We start from the raw sequence: 12778 nt of genomic DNA, 5'->3' as shown, positions 1-12778 counted from the left end.
ACTGCAGCAGTATTTGCCGCCGCAGTATTTGCAACGATTATATTATAGCATATTTTAGAGTTTTATTATTTTTCTACATCATTTGCAAACGGTTTCGAGAGACTGTAATTACATATTGTCAAATTAGCATGCCTTTCTAATGATAATCAAAGAATTCAGATCATTTTACATTTCGTTTTATTATATAATAAATTTTTAAAGGAAAAATATTAATATACCTAAAAGTATATTGTAATGCAAAAAAAATATGTTGATATTTTTATATAAAATTTTTTTACAAACAAAAGTTTCGTAAAAATGGACTATTTTCTTCGAGTGAATACGAAATCTGTAGATGTGTAAAAAGAGAATCGGATGCAGATACTTATGCAAGTGTACATATGCTTAATGAATAACGGGATGAACTTACACGCAAGCAACGTGATGTTACTGTCCTCATTTCATCGTCCTTATGATCCTGTCGTTCCTTTTTTTTTTTTTCAACTCTCCACACATACACACTCGCACAAATTACTCGCACAACTCTACACACATACACACAGAATTAAATCAGACACATGCACGCGATCGTAAAACCATCCGATGCACACAATTTTGCGTAAAAACACATGCGTAAAAAAGTACATATTTATTTCGCGATAACGTGTTAACAAATAAAACAAACGTTCATGACGAATGCATATTACTGTGGCCTCGGCATTATACTGAGTACTCACCGAGATGTGCCCTGTTTTAACGCGGCTTGTGACGTCAAGTAGGTACGTAGATATTTTTTACAACTGTAAATATCCCTCAACTTTTATAAGCGTCCATGTATGAGGCGTGTATCATTTTTATCCCCGTTTTCTAAAATCTCATTTGTCTCTTGACTAATACTATTGCACATTTAATGATGAATTAACATTAATTTCACTGTAGAATGTCATCCAAGGAATTGGCTTGTGTTGCAAGAAACACGTTCATTATATGTGTGATATCCCCCCCGCGCATGTTAATGCATGAATGTGAAATTAATATACCTCTTCGTCCGAGTTTGCTTTTTTTCTCTGAATATATTATGTTATATTCTACTTATAAAAAATGCATGGCTTAAAAAGGAATCTAATTATAATTGATTAAAGGATCGATATTTGATACGTGATGTATTTGTATAATTTTCGTCTCTCTATGTAAAATATGGACGAGTGACATTTTTTCAGTTTTGTGAAATCTTGCTACTTAATTTTGATGTTTCTTCTTTTATTTTTATTCTTATATTTTTATAACTTTAAACAGATCATCATTATTTGCCAAAATCCGTCTATATTCTTCTTAATGTTTTCTTCACTTCCTATTAGCACAAATTTATTACATACATACATAGAGATTTGCATATGATTATTCAACATTCTGTGATTAACATAAATACAAAATGTGTCGCAAATATAAAGTACGTTAATAAAATGTAATTTATGTAATAATCTGAAATAAATGTCGCTCTCTTTTTATGATGCTATATATGTATAAATTAGAGTCACTTATAGAGTTTCGTCGTTAAAATAAATAAATTTTTTTTAAACATAAAGTATAATAATATTAAAGATGTATTTTTCTCTTAGAAAAATACGTGACTTAAAATTCGAAAAATATTTATTTTTAATTTTTCTATTTCCATACATTAATTTGTATATTAAAAAATGTTTGCTATAGTAAATATATGACTAAAATATAAATACTTCAGTATTTTATATAGAAAACGCACATCTCTTTCTAGACATTTATATATAAACAAGATTTGCACGTTATCCTTACATACCATTTGTATTATCATTATTTCTCGTGTAAATTATATAAAAGATGAAATTAATTGTCGTGTAATCTTGCATAATTTTTCATCTCTTCATACCAATATCATATGTAAATGTCTGCGAAAGTACCATTTATGTAAATAAAAATATATCACGCGCAAAATAAGTGTTCACATCGATATTCGCATCTTTACACATTTAATTTCATTGGGATTGCGATATACTGTGCGAGTAGCGTATAATGTAAATCTTATATAGATTTAATCTCTTTTGTTCAGAAAAGAAAATATAAGTACCATAGCAAGTATATTTATAACTTGAACTGAACGGTGCTCAAGCGTTTTCTTGAAACGTGAACAATAATATAGAGTGAAAGCGAATTTACGTGAAGGTATTAATATAAAATTTATATTTAAATCACGCCTCATGATATAAAATGATATAAAATATCTATTAAAAATATTAAAAATATAAAATGTCTTATTCGCGTTAAATTCTAATCTTAAGTATCTCTTTCATGAATATAAAATTTTATATTCTAATCTTAAGTATCTCTTTCATGAACATGAAATTTTATAAAATTTTGGCAAGAAAAGAGGAAAAATAATGATACAATTTATATTTTCGCCAGAGACCGACTCATCATCAGACGTTATTCGAATAATAACGACGTTTTAGCATCGTTCGTTCGGTCATTCGTCGCTTCCGCGACCGTTATCGTGAACCATCCCCGGGCGACGATGTCCGTTTAATCATCGGCCCGGCCACCGTGTTCCAGGTACAGTCCGCTGGCGGGCGACCTCCTCGCAAACTCTATGCTGCCCGGTAACACGATGAACGGCGCCGGTTGGTGCATCTTCGTGTACAACCTCGCGCCCGAGACCGAGGAGAACGTGCTCTGGCAGCTGTTTGGGCCGTTCGGCGCCGTCCAATCGGTCAAGGTCATACGCGACCTGCAGACGAACAAGTGCAAGGGCTTCGGCTTCGTGACGATGACCAATTACGAGGAGGCGGTGGTGGCCATACAGAGCCTGAACGGCTACACTCTGGGTAACCGGGTGCTCCAGGTCAGCTTCAAGACGAACAAGAGCAAGGCGGCGTAGGACGAGCAACAGGCGGCAGCGGCGGCGGTGGCTGCGGCTGCGGCCGCGGCAGCGGACGCGGCGGCGGTAGCGGCGCCGTACCATCATCGTCGCCATCGGCTGCTACGTACCGCGGCGGTGGTACAGCTGCCGATGCCGATGCCGGCGGGTCATCTTTACAACAAGCGGGGACCTGGCCAGATACCGGGCGTTATCGGTGGCAACAACAACATCAACATCAACAGTCACATCGGGGGCGGCGGCGGCATCTTTCATGGTGGAAGCAAGGGCCAACGGCAGCCGTTCCTTCAACGTCTACCGTCGCGCATACATGATCTCACTCGGGCGATCGAGATGGCCGTCTCGGGAGCGGCGAATCCGGCAACGCAGCAGCAGCAACAGCAACGTCAGCACGCGCAAGCCAAGCAGACCTCTCTGAAGAGCAAGCCCAACAACAACCGTCAGGCCGGCAGCAAGAAGCTCCAACAGAGCGAGAAGGCGTAGTTGCGAGGAGTGTGTATGTCCGTATGAGAGAGAAAGTGTGAAAGAAACGAAGCGTGTGCGTGCGAAGATGAATGAAGAGAAGAGGGAAAGTGAAGGGAGAAAGGAACGAGAAAGGTCGCGCGAGAGATAACTAGGAAAAAATGGGTAGAATCGTTCGACTGTCCGATACATGAACCGTGGAACTGTGCGTGTAGAATAATTGGAGGAAAAATAGAGGAGGAGCGAAAAGAAAGGTACAATATTAACGACTCTCGCGTGCTCTCGTTATCCCTCCGTTCCTCGCTGCGCTCGCCGCATCCTCCCGCGCTTCTCCTTGTCGCATTTTTGGCTCGCGTTTGGCCGCGGCCAGAGGATGCGGGAGCGAAAGACGATGTTCGGTGTCCTTATTGACACACTTAAAATCATAAGAAATTTGACAAGGAGGACGAGAAATCGAAGCTGCGCTTTTGCCTTCGTTTTACGTTCCTCCACGATCATCGATATAGACGCTGCGAGAGTAGGAAATTTATTCCTAATCGTTTTGAAGCATAAAGTGCAAATTTTATGCCTAATTATTTGACTCGCTAGAATAATAGGAGGGTAAGATGAGGAAACGGGAGGAACGGAAGGAAGGAGAGACGAGACGAGGCTTACGTGGCTCTCGCACAGTGACCGGTCGCGGGTCCTGTACATACATATTTACCGATTTATATGTATATGTACGTGAGGGCGCTTGTGTGGACCACGTGGTGTCCGCGTGCGTAAAAAGGACGATAAGATGAAGAAAGAGGAGGCGCAAAGATCGAGATGTGAAAGGGAAAAAGAGAGAGAAAGAGAGAAAGGGCTTTCCTTATACTATGACATTTGACGATGCGTCGAATGCCTCCGCCAGGCACTTTGGCCGATTTTTTTTTTCATTTTTTTTCTTTTTTTTTTTACTTAATGTACATCCATGACCGGATTAGTCACGACGATATCGGGCTGTGAGACTGAACCACTCGTCACAAGTACACAAGCATACACATATACACACACACATGTATACGTACACACTTAAAAAGAACGATCAATAAAATGCGCGGCGTTAAAAATGGCGGGCTGTCGTAAAAGAACATATTTCGGACTTCTCGAAACGCGTGAGATATAAGACTCGTCGCGGGGAACACGTGGATCACGTGATAGCACCTCGCGCTTCCTGGTCGCGAACGAAATATGAAAGAAAGTGAATGGATGGGAGAGAGCGAAAGGGAGAGAGAGAAAGATAGAGGGGAATATAAAAGAATGAAACCTCAGAGAAACACTCACACACAGTGCTTAGTAGTAGGTGGTTATACATACTCGTTTTATGTATAAGTTTTAGAGAGTATTAGCGTCGTATGGATGAGAACTGAAGAGAGATAGAGAGCGAAAGAAAGAGAGAGAGAGAAAGAGAGAAAGAAAGAGACAATGAGGAATACAGTGAGGGTACGAACGAAGGAAAGGAAAAGAGAAAGAGATGGAGAAGAGATTAGAATCGGTTTTTTTCGCAGAAATCCGTAAGAGCGAGGAACGGGTCTGACTGTTATCGGGGCTCGTGAAGACATTAATTAATTGACTGCTGAATTAATCGCGTGAAAAAGCTCGAGGATTCGGGGGATGTAAAATGCGGGGAGGTAGGTGTATCGACGTATGCGATGGCATACAGAGTCGAAAGATTGCTAGAAAGAGATGATATATAATAAGATATTGGGGCTGGGCTCGCACTCACAGAGTTCGAACGATGTATGTGTACTTTAATAAGGTAAGCCTAGTTTAATTAAAAGAGATGTTACCCCGTTTGTAACGAGAGACGTATTTATTCCTGGGCCGGGGATGTATGTATTGTGCTCCCCGAAGGTGGCAAGGAGCGATCGATAGACAGCAAGGGTCTCGAGGAGAGATCGCGAAGCGATACCGCGTAAACTAATAACCATGTAAAACACTTGTGCTAGTCAGTACTCAGGTGGTCTCCATCGCCGCTCATACATGTCGATGATACGCGCGTAACATGTCGCTTTCCTTTCCTTTTCTTTTTTTTTATAAAACGTACTTAGATAGTAAAAATGCGTTTTCGCAGAATCGAATTCTCTAACTCTTGACAATTTTCCGCAAAGGTGCACCGTCCCAGAGGATGTTTTACGATGTTACGTAATGGCTTCATGGTCTTTTTACAATCTCTGAGAGATTCTTGTCGCGAACGCAAAGAATCTCTTAAAACGGGTTTTTTGTCTCTTTAATAGGAATTAAAAATTATTAAAAATTAAAAAAATACTTTAATCTTCACGTATATTTGTATCTTTTACTTCACATTTATAATATGTCAGATGCACAAATTGAAGCGCATAGTCGCTCAAGCATCACGAGCATTAGTTGTACACTTTTCGTCGTCGAGTTTTGCACGTTTCGACGGAAAATGTAGATACGATTACGCAATTGATTATTAATGTAAACGCATTGTTCTTTAAAATAGAAGAACAAACATACATATGCATATACATACTTACGATGTACATTCGACTTATATATTTGTCATTTCGCCTTTATCCTGTATAGTGTCGATTCTCGTTTCGAGAAACAATTATACATTTATATATATATATATATATATATATATATATATATATATATATATACGCGCGGATTTAATGTTCTTCCGACTCTCCGAAATTCCGAAGAGAAAAAATACATTCTACATATTCTTCGAGGACGGTGCACAAGTATGTGATACACGGATTAATGACAAAAATTGGTCGACATTCGATCTCAGATCAGATTAAAAAATTACGCATCTAGTCTACGTGCAAACTGACGCGTCATTTGTGCGATATTACGTGCTCTCTTCGCGCAGAAGAAGAAGAAGATAAATGCTTAGCAGCGAAAATGAGGAAATTGAAGGCGAACGCGATGATGTATGCAATTAAGTGAAACGACGCGAGGCAAGCGGATGAAGTTTCTCACGTTCGTTTCGCGCAGCGCAATCATTGATTCGGTCTTTTTGTATTTTTCGAGTGGCTCGATGAATTGAGTTGTGAACAGATGACTTGGACAGAATTGTATCTTGAAGCAGTTATCCACCAATAATAATTACAGTCACTTTAGAAACTATTTTTTCCAAAGACTCTGGGCGGATCTCAAGAATATTCTCTATAACTGTGGGTAGTTGAAATCGCTTTCTCAAAATGATTCTTTGATAGTCATGGATATGTTTCTCCACAACCACGTGGATAATTTCCGATCGTATAGAGATAATTTTGCCAAAGTGATTTCCTACACCCGCTTCCCCCGCAAGCGATTTTTCACAGCTATTAGATAGTTTTTGATCGCGGTTGACATTTCGCGAAATGATCGATGCGCGAAACAGCGTGAGAAACTTTGCATTGTACTTAATTGCAAGTGAGGCGACACTTGAATAAGGGTTAGATTTAGTCAAAGAAACCAAAACGGACGCGTAAACACATGTATATTGTCCTCTATTTATGTGTACCTTTTTGTGTCTAGTCCGGGAGTCAGGAGAGACGCGAGGAAGAGCGGAGGATGCTATTCACCCCCCTCTCCCTCCAGAAAAGTCTGTCTCGCGACTCCCATACGCAAGCATTGTGGTTTTTTTCTAAGATATTGCTTTATTTATTCACAGCCGTCGTCGATTCGCGCGCGAATCCTTACCCGATGAAGGACGCCGAGTCTCGGCGAGAGGCGGCAGGATCTCGAACATTAGTGCAAATTAAAGCGTCGACGTGCATTTAAATGTCGCCGCATAAGCGCATAAGCGCAAATTCGATAACTCGCTGATCGGAGGGTGTTTGTACGACGATTGGTCTCCCCTCATCACTTATGATTATAGCAATTATATGGATATAGCAAACTTATTATAGCAAATATATTGCGATAACATTCGAATAGTACAAAGCAATCTTTCGAGTTAATTGCATTATTTGAAAGAACGAACAGTGAGTTTTATTTGCGATTTGAAATACACTTGTGTGTATTTGTCACAGATAAGCCGTCACTAGAATTAAAATGACAAGTGCTGGCATGCATCAATGTCACTCGAAAGTGTGCCTCGGCAGCTATGTAATGGGAATACATGAGAGATGAATCGTATTTCGTCGGCATCCTCTCGATATCAGCGAGGCGTCCGTTTTTCCGGACGTTTTTCTCATATTGTGTACGATTATATATGCCATAACAATTATTCTTCTCCTTCACACTATTACCGTATTATGATTAGACTTATTATTCTGGTTATATTATATTATTATCGCCATCGTCATCTCTCATTATTATTATTATTATTATTATTATTATTATTATTATTAATTATTATTATTATTATTATTATTACTTATGATCGTGTATATCTTCTGTGTCTCTCGTCTAGTAGCTACGTGTAACCTCTAACGCCTCATTACTTAATTAATTATAAAGAAGTACTTTATTACAATCACTCTTCACTCGCTCACTTTAACATCGCTCTACTGTCGCCACTTTCTGCCACCCGCTCTTATAACTATTACATTGCTACTACTACTGTTACCGTCATTACTATACTTACCACTTACTACTACTTACCAACTATTTATTTATTTATTTAATTAAAATTATTAAATAACATAACTATTATGTTTTATTTAAGGATTAAACTGATTTGTGTTTGGTTCAAACAAGTCGTTCGTTTTATTTCTATTAAAATGTTTCAGTTGCCATATACATACACCGGATCCCGATCTCCCGTTATATCCCCCCGTTATATACCGATTTATCCCCCTCTGCTCCATTCTCACCGACATTCCACGATCTCTTCTTTTACGGCATTCCACGAATTACAGACTGATTTAATAGATGTAACGAGACGAGCCGCTCGACCTCGATGCACGAAACACGCTTATGGATCCTGATTCGTAGCGTCTTTATTATTATAGCAATTTAGTATAATCTCGTGAACACCGCTAGAATGCGACAAAATCGTTTACGAACCGCGAATTGTTTGTTATAATTATTGGAGACGATTGCGTCAAGCATGTGCCATATCTTCCTTCAGAATGAAAAAAAATGACATTTTGGAAAATTATTTATATTCGATGTGTATGTTGGGCAGTGTTCATGATGCAAGGCGTACAATGCTAACGCCAGATTATGCGGACTCTTCGCGATTTGTAAATAGTATAAAGAAATTTGATTTATTGAATTTGACGAATCTTCCATTTATACTATTTATGAATTATAAACGAATCTCTCACGAATACGCGTAGAGTTGGCATTAGCATTAGAGATTATTATATGCATATAAATTTCAAGTCTTAAGCTAGTCGTAAATATAACTCTTCTGGAGTTCTGTATATTCCAAAGGAGACCCGCGAAAGAATTGCATTGTAAAAGGATAACTCGACGATACACATAAAGTGAAAAAAATCGAGTTCGGTGTCACGATGTTGTGAAAATAAATATAGTTTCTTTACATTCTGACAGTACGCGATGTCGGTCCTTCGATAATTAACTTGAATCGTTGATCCAACACGACGGAAGGGCGACATCCCGATTATCGAAATTACTCCTGTTTAAAAAATACATTACACAATTCACAGATCTTGTTGGAAAGAAAACTTGTGGCACATCCAGTTGAATGTCAAGCAGTAAGTTACTTGCGTATCTTTCGTGACGATATCATTCAAAGAAGATAAACAAGCGACTTATTCGTTTCGAATATCGGTGAATACTGTGATTAGTTATGTCCACGAATACTTAACAGTCCATCAGGACTTTCCGAATCTCTTCTGGATCTCGATTGATTGTCTAAAAGAGAGGCGCTCGAAACGTAAAAATAGGTAGATATAAAGAGGGAGAGTGGAAGAAAGATGGATGCGAGGACCAAGGCGATTGAGGAGGAAGCGAAAATGCGTTTCACGGGAGAAAATGGCGGCGGTCGAAAGAGTGGTGCGAGCCCTACCCCGTTTTTAGGGGATGCAGACTCGCTCGCAACGATTCGGATCAGATATTACTGTCGTTGGCGAAAGAACGCGAAGAGAGAGAGAGAGAGAGAGAGAGAGAGAGAGAGAGAGAGAGAGGCGAGTTCGAGAGAGAAAGTGCGAGAGAAAGAGAGGGAGAGAAAGAGAGAATGAGCACGCTAATCTACTTAAATATAATATATTACATACGATTATTACGTTAGATATACATTATGTGTATTGTATTTATGTCTCAATAATCGTTGTTAGTTATATCGCTATGATGATGATGATGATAATGAGTATGATAATTACCGATGACTTCGGAGAAGGGGAAGTAAAAACACACACGCGGAATCAGACACGCATACACACAGTTCGTATACTATCACACACATGCAACGCGCGCGAGCCTGGCCTGTGCGGTCGTGGAGATTGTATCGTGAGGGGGATTTTTTCCAATTGAAAATTACTTTCCACAATTTATGTATTATTATTACATAGATATATTATTGTGTACATCGGTTTATAATCTCTTAAAAAAATTTTTAATTTGATTTGCGCGATCATGAAATTTTTTCTTTAACAAGTTTCTGCGTTCAAAATTTTTTTCTCGCGCTTCAAGATTAGGAGAAAGAGTTATACAATGATTCCGCGTACCTAATGCAGTTTGACCGATTCTTTCGATGCATTCGATGCACTTCATCGATCGCATAGACGCGCTCGTAAGACGCGAGGACTTTCCCGACGACAGGATCAAGGGTATCCTGCAACATCTCGAAAGAAACGAGAGCCTCGAAGTAAATCGGTACATTCGCGGTTTCTAACTGATTTCTGCGATGGACGAACGATATTACATTTATTAAACGATTTACATTTAACCATTAGTCGCATTATCGATATTATTGTACTACTAACTAGCGCTCGTACCCTCTTATACTCGTAAAAAAAAGAAGAAGAAGAGAGAGAGAGAGAGAAAGAGAAGAAGGAAGAGAAGAAAGGAAGGAAGGGCAGAGATTGCGAGGGAAACGGAAACGCGTGTTGGAAAACCGAACGCGAATCAGTCTGTCGGATGATGGATCGGCGCGCGATGATGGAAATTGACGGGATAGACGGAAGATTAACATCCCGAGATTAATGGCGATTATTATTAGGACGTTCTCGCGACATCGTATTCGAGCGATACGATGGAAAAAAAGTGCGCACATTGAAGGATAAAGTCGCTAAAGTCGCGCTGCAAAGTCCGAGTCTCTCATCTCACAAATTTCGTCCTGGATTCGCACGATTTTGTCACCATGCGACTTTGACGTATCCAGATTGAACTTTGGCGTAATTTTCGGAAAGTACGATATCGCGGGAACCTCCTATTGTGCTCGCTCGTCGGCGAAGCCGGATTTGCTGTCGTCGACGAGGATCCCCGAGGATCGAGGCGCGCGATTCCAGGAGCGGGTCCTCGGGGCTTCGACAAGACGGAGCTCCTCCTTTTGGAGGAGCGCGGAATTGTTCGCGGAGATAACGTTATTCTCGGCAGTGAGGGATGAGAGGTGGCTTGGCCGGATGAAAGGCAAACCGCCCGGAAAACGACGGTGCGGTGACGAAGGAACGATAGCATCGAGCTCCAAAAATCGTGCGATTCGTGAGAAAAAAAAAACGTTTAGGAGGCCCGTTTCTCGGGCGTTCCATTAATTTCGTTGAGAATCTTCATATTCTTTGATACATCGGAAAATTTTGAACGACATTACACATTTCTCACACTTAAGTCGTCCTGGAAATATTAGCAATGTGCGGTTGTTTCATGAAAAAGAATCTGCTTAATTCTCTCTCTTCACACTTGCATATAATTATATTCAATAATTATATTTCAAAATAATTATAATTATTTTGAAATATCTCCGCCGCATTAATCACTGTTACATATCTTTTCATCATTTTCTCGATATCTCATTGCTGATATTTCGCGATATATAAATTTTGAGAGATTATTCGAAATGAAGCGCGCGCGATGTTTATTCGCCTCACATTGTGCAATATAAAGTGTTTTGTCGATCGGTCGAGGTGCGGCTCCGGGGAAAAATCCAAAAAGTGGTGCTGTAGTCAAAAACATTATCTTTTCTCGCGGACTGACGCCTCGCCGAAGATAGCCCGAATAATTTAAATCTAATGGAAGCCAGTCGTATCCCATGCAGAACATTGCGGCAACATTGCGGCAATCTTCTGTGTTGCATGGGATATAATTATGTGCAATCGCAGCAGTCATGGACACTGACGAAATTAAGTTGCCCGGAGCTGGGAATGAAATTTTTCGAATAACAACGAAACCGACTTTGTTTTTTTCGCAACATTAATAATCGGTCATAGGGATTCCAGTGATGGGAATCGTTTTGCGAACGGTTTTGCTGAAAATTCGAGGCCGTCGTAATTTTTAATCCGAGACGAGGAGACGCGCGTAGAATTTCGCGAGGAATTTCGCGCGAAAGCGAAAAAATCGTCCGAGGATTTTCAGCGAAGCTGTTTCGGTCATGTCGAAACAAAGTAGCGTCGCTGTATGCTAAAATACGCACAATCGTCGTCATTATGTCGACGGCGACTTGTTTGTTAGTTGTAAATCACGAGACTGTCCATAAATCATTGTCATTAATATATCGCATCGTCATCCATCACAATCGTGGCATTCATCATTTCGATTTTGCTTAAGGATTCATTCGTCGTTTCTTTCACCCATTTAATCATCTCATCGCGCCATCATGTATTCTCATCGAAATGCCACGATATGTTTCATCGAATCATTCACACCTCATCACACACGCATACACACGTAATTCGTAATCATTATTCCATTTCATACATTAAATGCGGCATAATAAATTTATTACAAGACTCACAGTCATTGATTCATTCACCCATCGTCATGATTCATCATTAATCGTCCTCCTTCGTGTTACGAGAAAAACAGATGTAGCGTAAGGGAAGAGAGAGTAAGAGATACATCATTCGAGTAATTGTACCATCATTATATATCATTAATGATCGAATAAACATCGCTCGCCCTAAACGGGAAAGTTTTCTTCCGATCCAGGCACCCTCTTATCGTTCGAGAGATAATTTTCACTTAACCAGGGAATGAGAATTACATATAATCCACGAACTTTAATCATCATCGTTGCGGATCCCGCGAGCGCCTTTTGCATTTTTCTAACTATCCGCGGATCTGATTAAATTCCTAGCCTCAAGTTATAATGTATCGATAATCCGATCTTCCTTGGACATTAATTAATCTTGAATTGAAACGGCACTTTATTTTATGACGCGATTGATAAATTTAATTAAGTGTTTCTTTCATGATTTTTGCATAAAGAATGCAAGCGGCACTTGCGGCATCGGCAATACGATTGCGAAAGGGGTAGGTAATGAAATTGCATGTAACGAGAAACGGAGTAGGACGGTGCATTACTTTTGTACGGACTCG

General features: G+C 39.7%; 1 protein-coding gene across 16 annotated transcripts in view; it reads left to right on the top strand.

Annotated features, from left to right (window-relative positions):
* The window catches only part of LOC105257111 (ELAV-like protein 3), a 47699-nt gene extending 44500 nt beyond the window's left edge, over positions 1-3199 (top strand). For 10 of the 16 annotated variants that reach the window (XM_011267512.3, XM_011267510.2, XM_011267509.3 and 7 more), the window contains 2 exons: positions 756-758; positions 2566-3199. In XM_011267512.3, the coding sequence (XP_011265814.1) occupies positions 756-758; positions 2566-2890 (328 nt within the window). In that variant the 3' untranslated portion in view covers positions 2891-3199. The remainder of the gene's footprint in view (positions 1-755; positions 759-2565) is intronic. The other 6 variants (XM_011267524.3, XM_011267523.3, XM_011267514.3 and 3 more) reach the window with 1 other exon arrangement.
* The last annotated feature ends 9579 nt before the right edge of the window (positions 3200-12778 follow it).

The sequence above is a fragment of the Camponotus floridanus genome, unplaced genomic scaffold (assembly GCF_003227725.1).
Source record: "Camponotus floridanus strain SB8 unplaced genomic scaffold, Cflo_v7.5 scaffold24, whole genome shotgun sequence".
NCBI lineage: Eukaryota > Metazoa > Arthropoda > Insecta > Hymenoptera > Formicidae > Camponotus > Camponotus floridanus.
The sequence above is the reverse complement of the archived record's forward strand: the minus strand, read 5'-3'. Positions and strand labels throughout refer to the sequence as shown.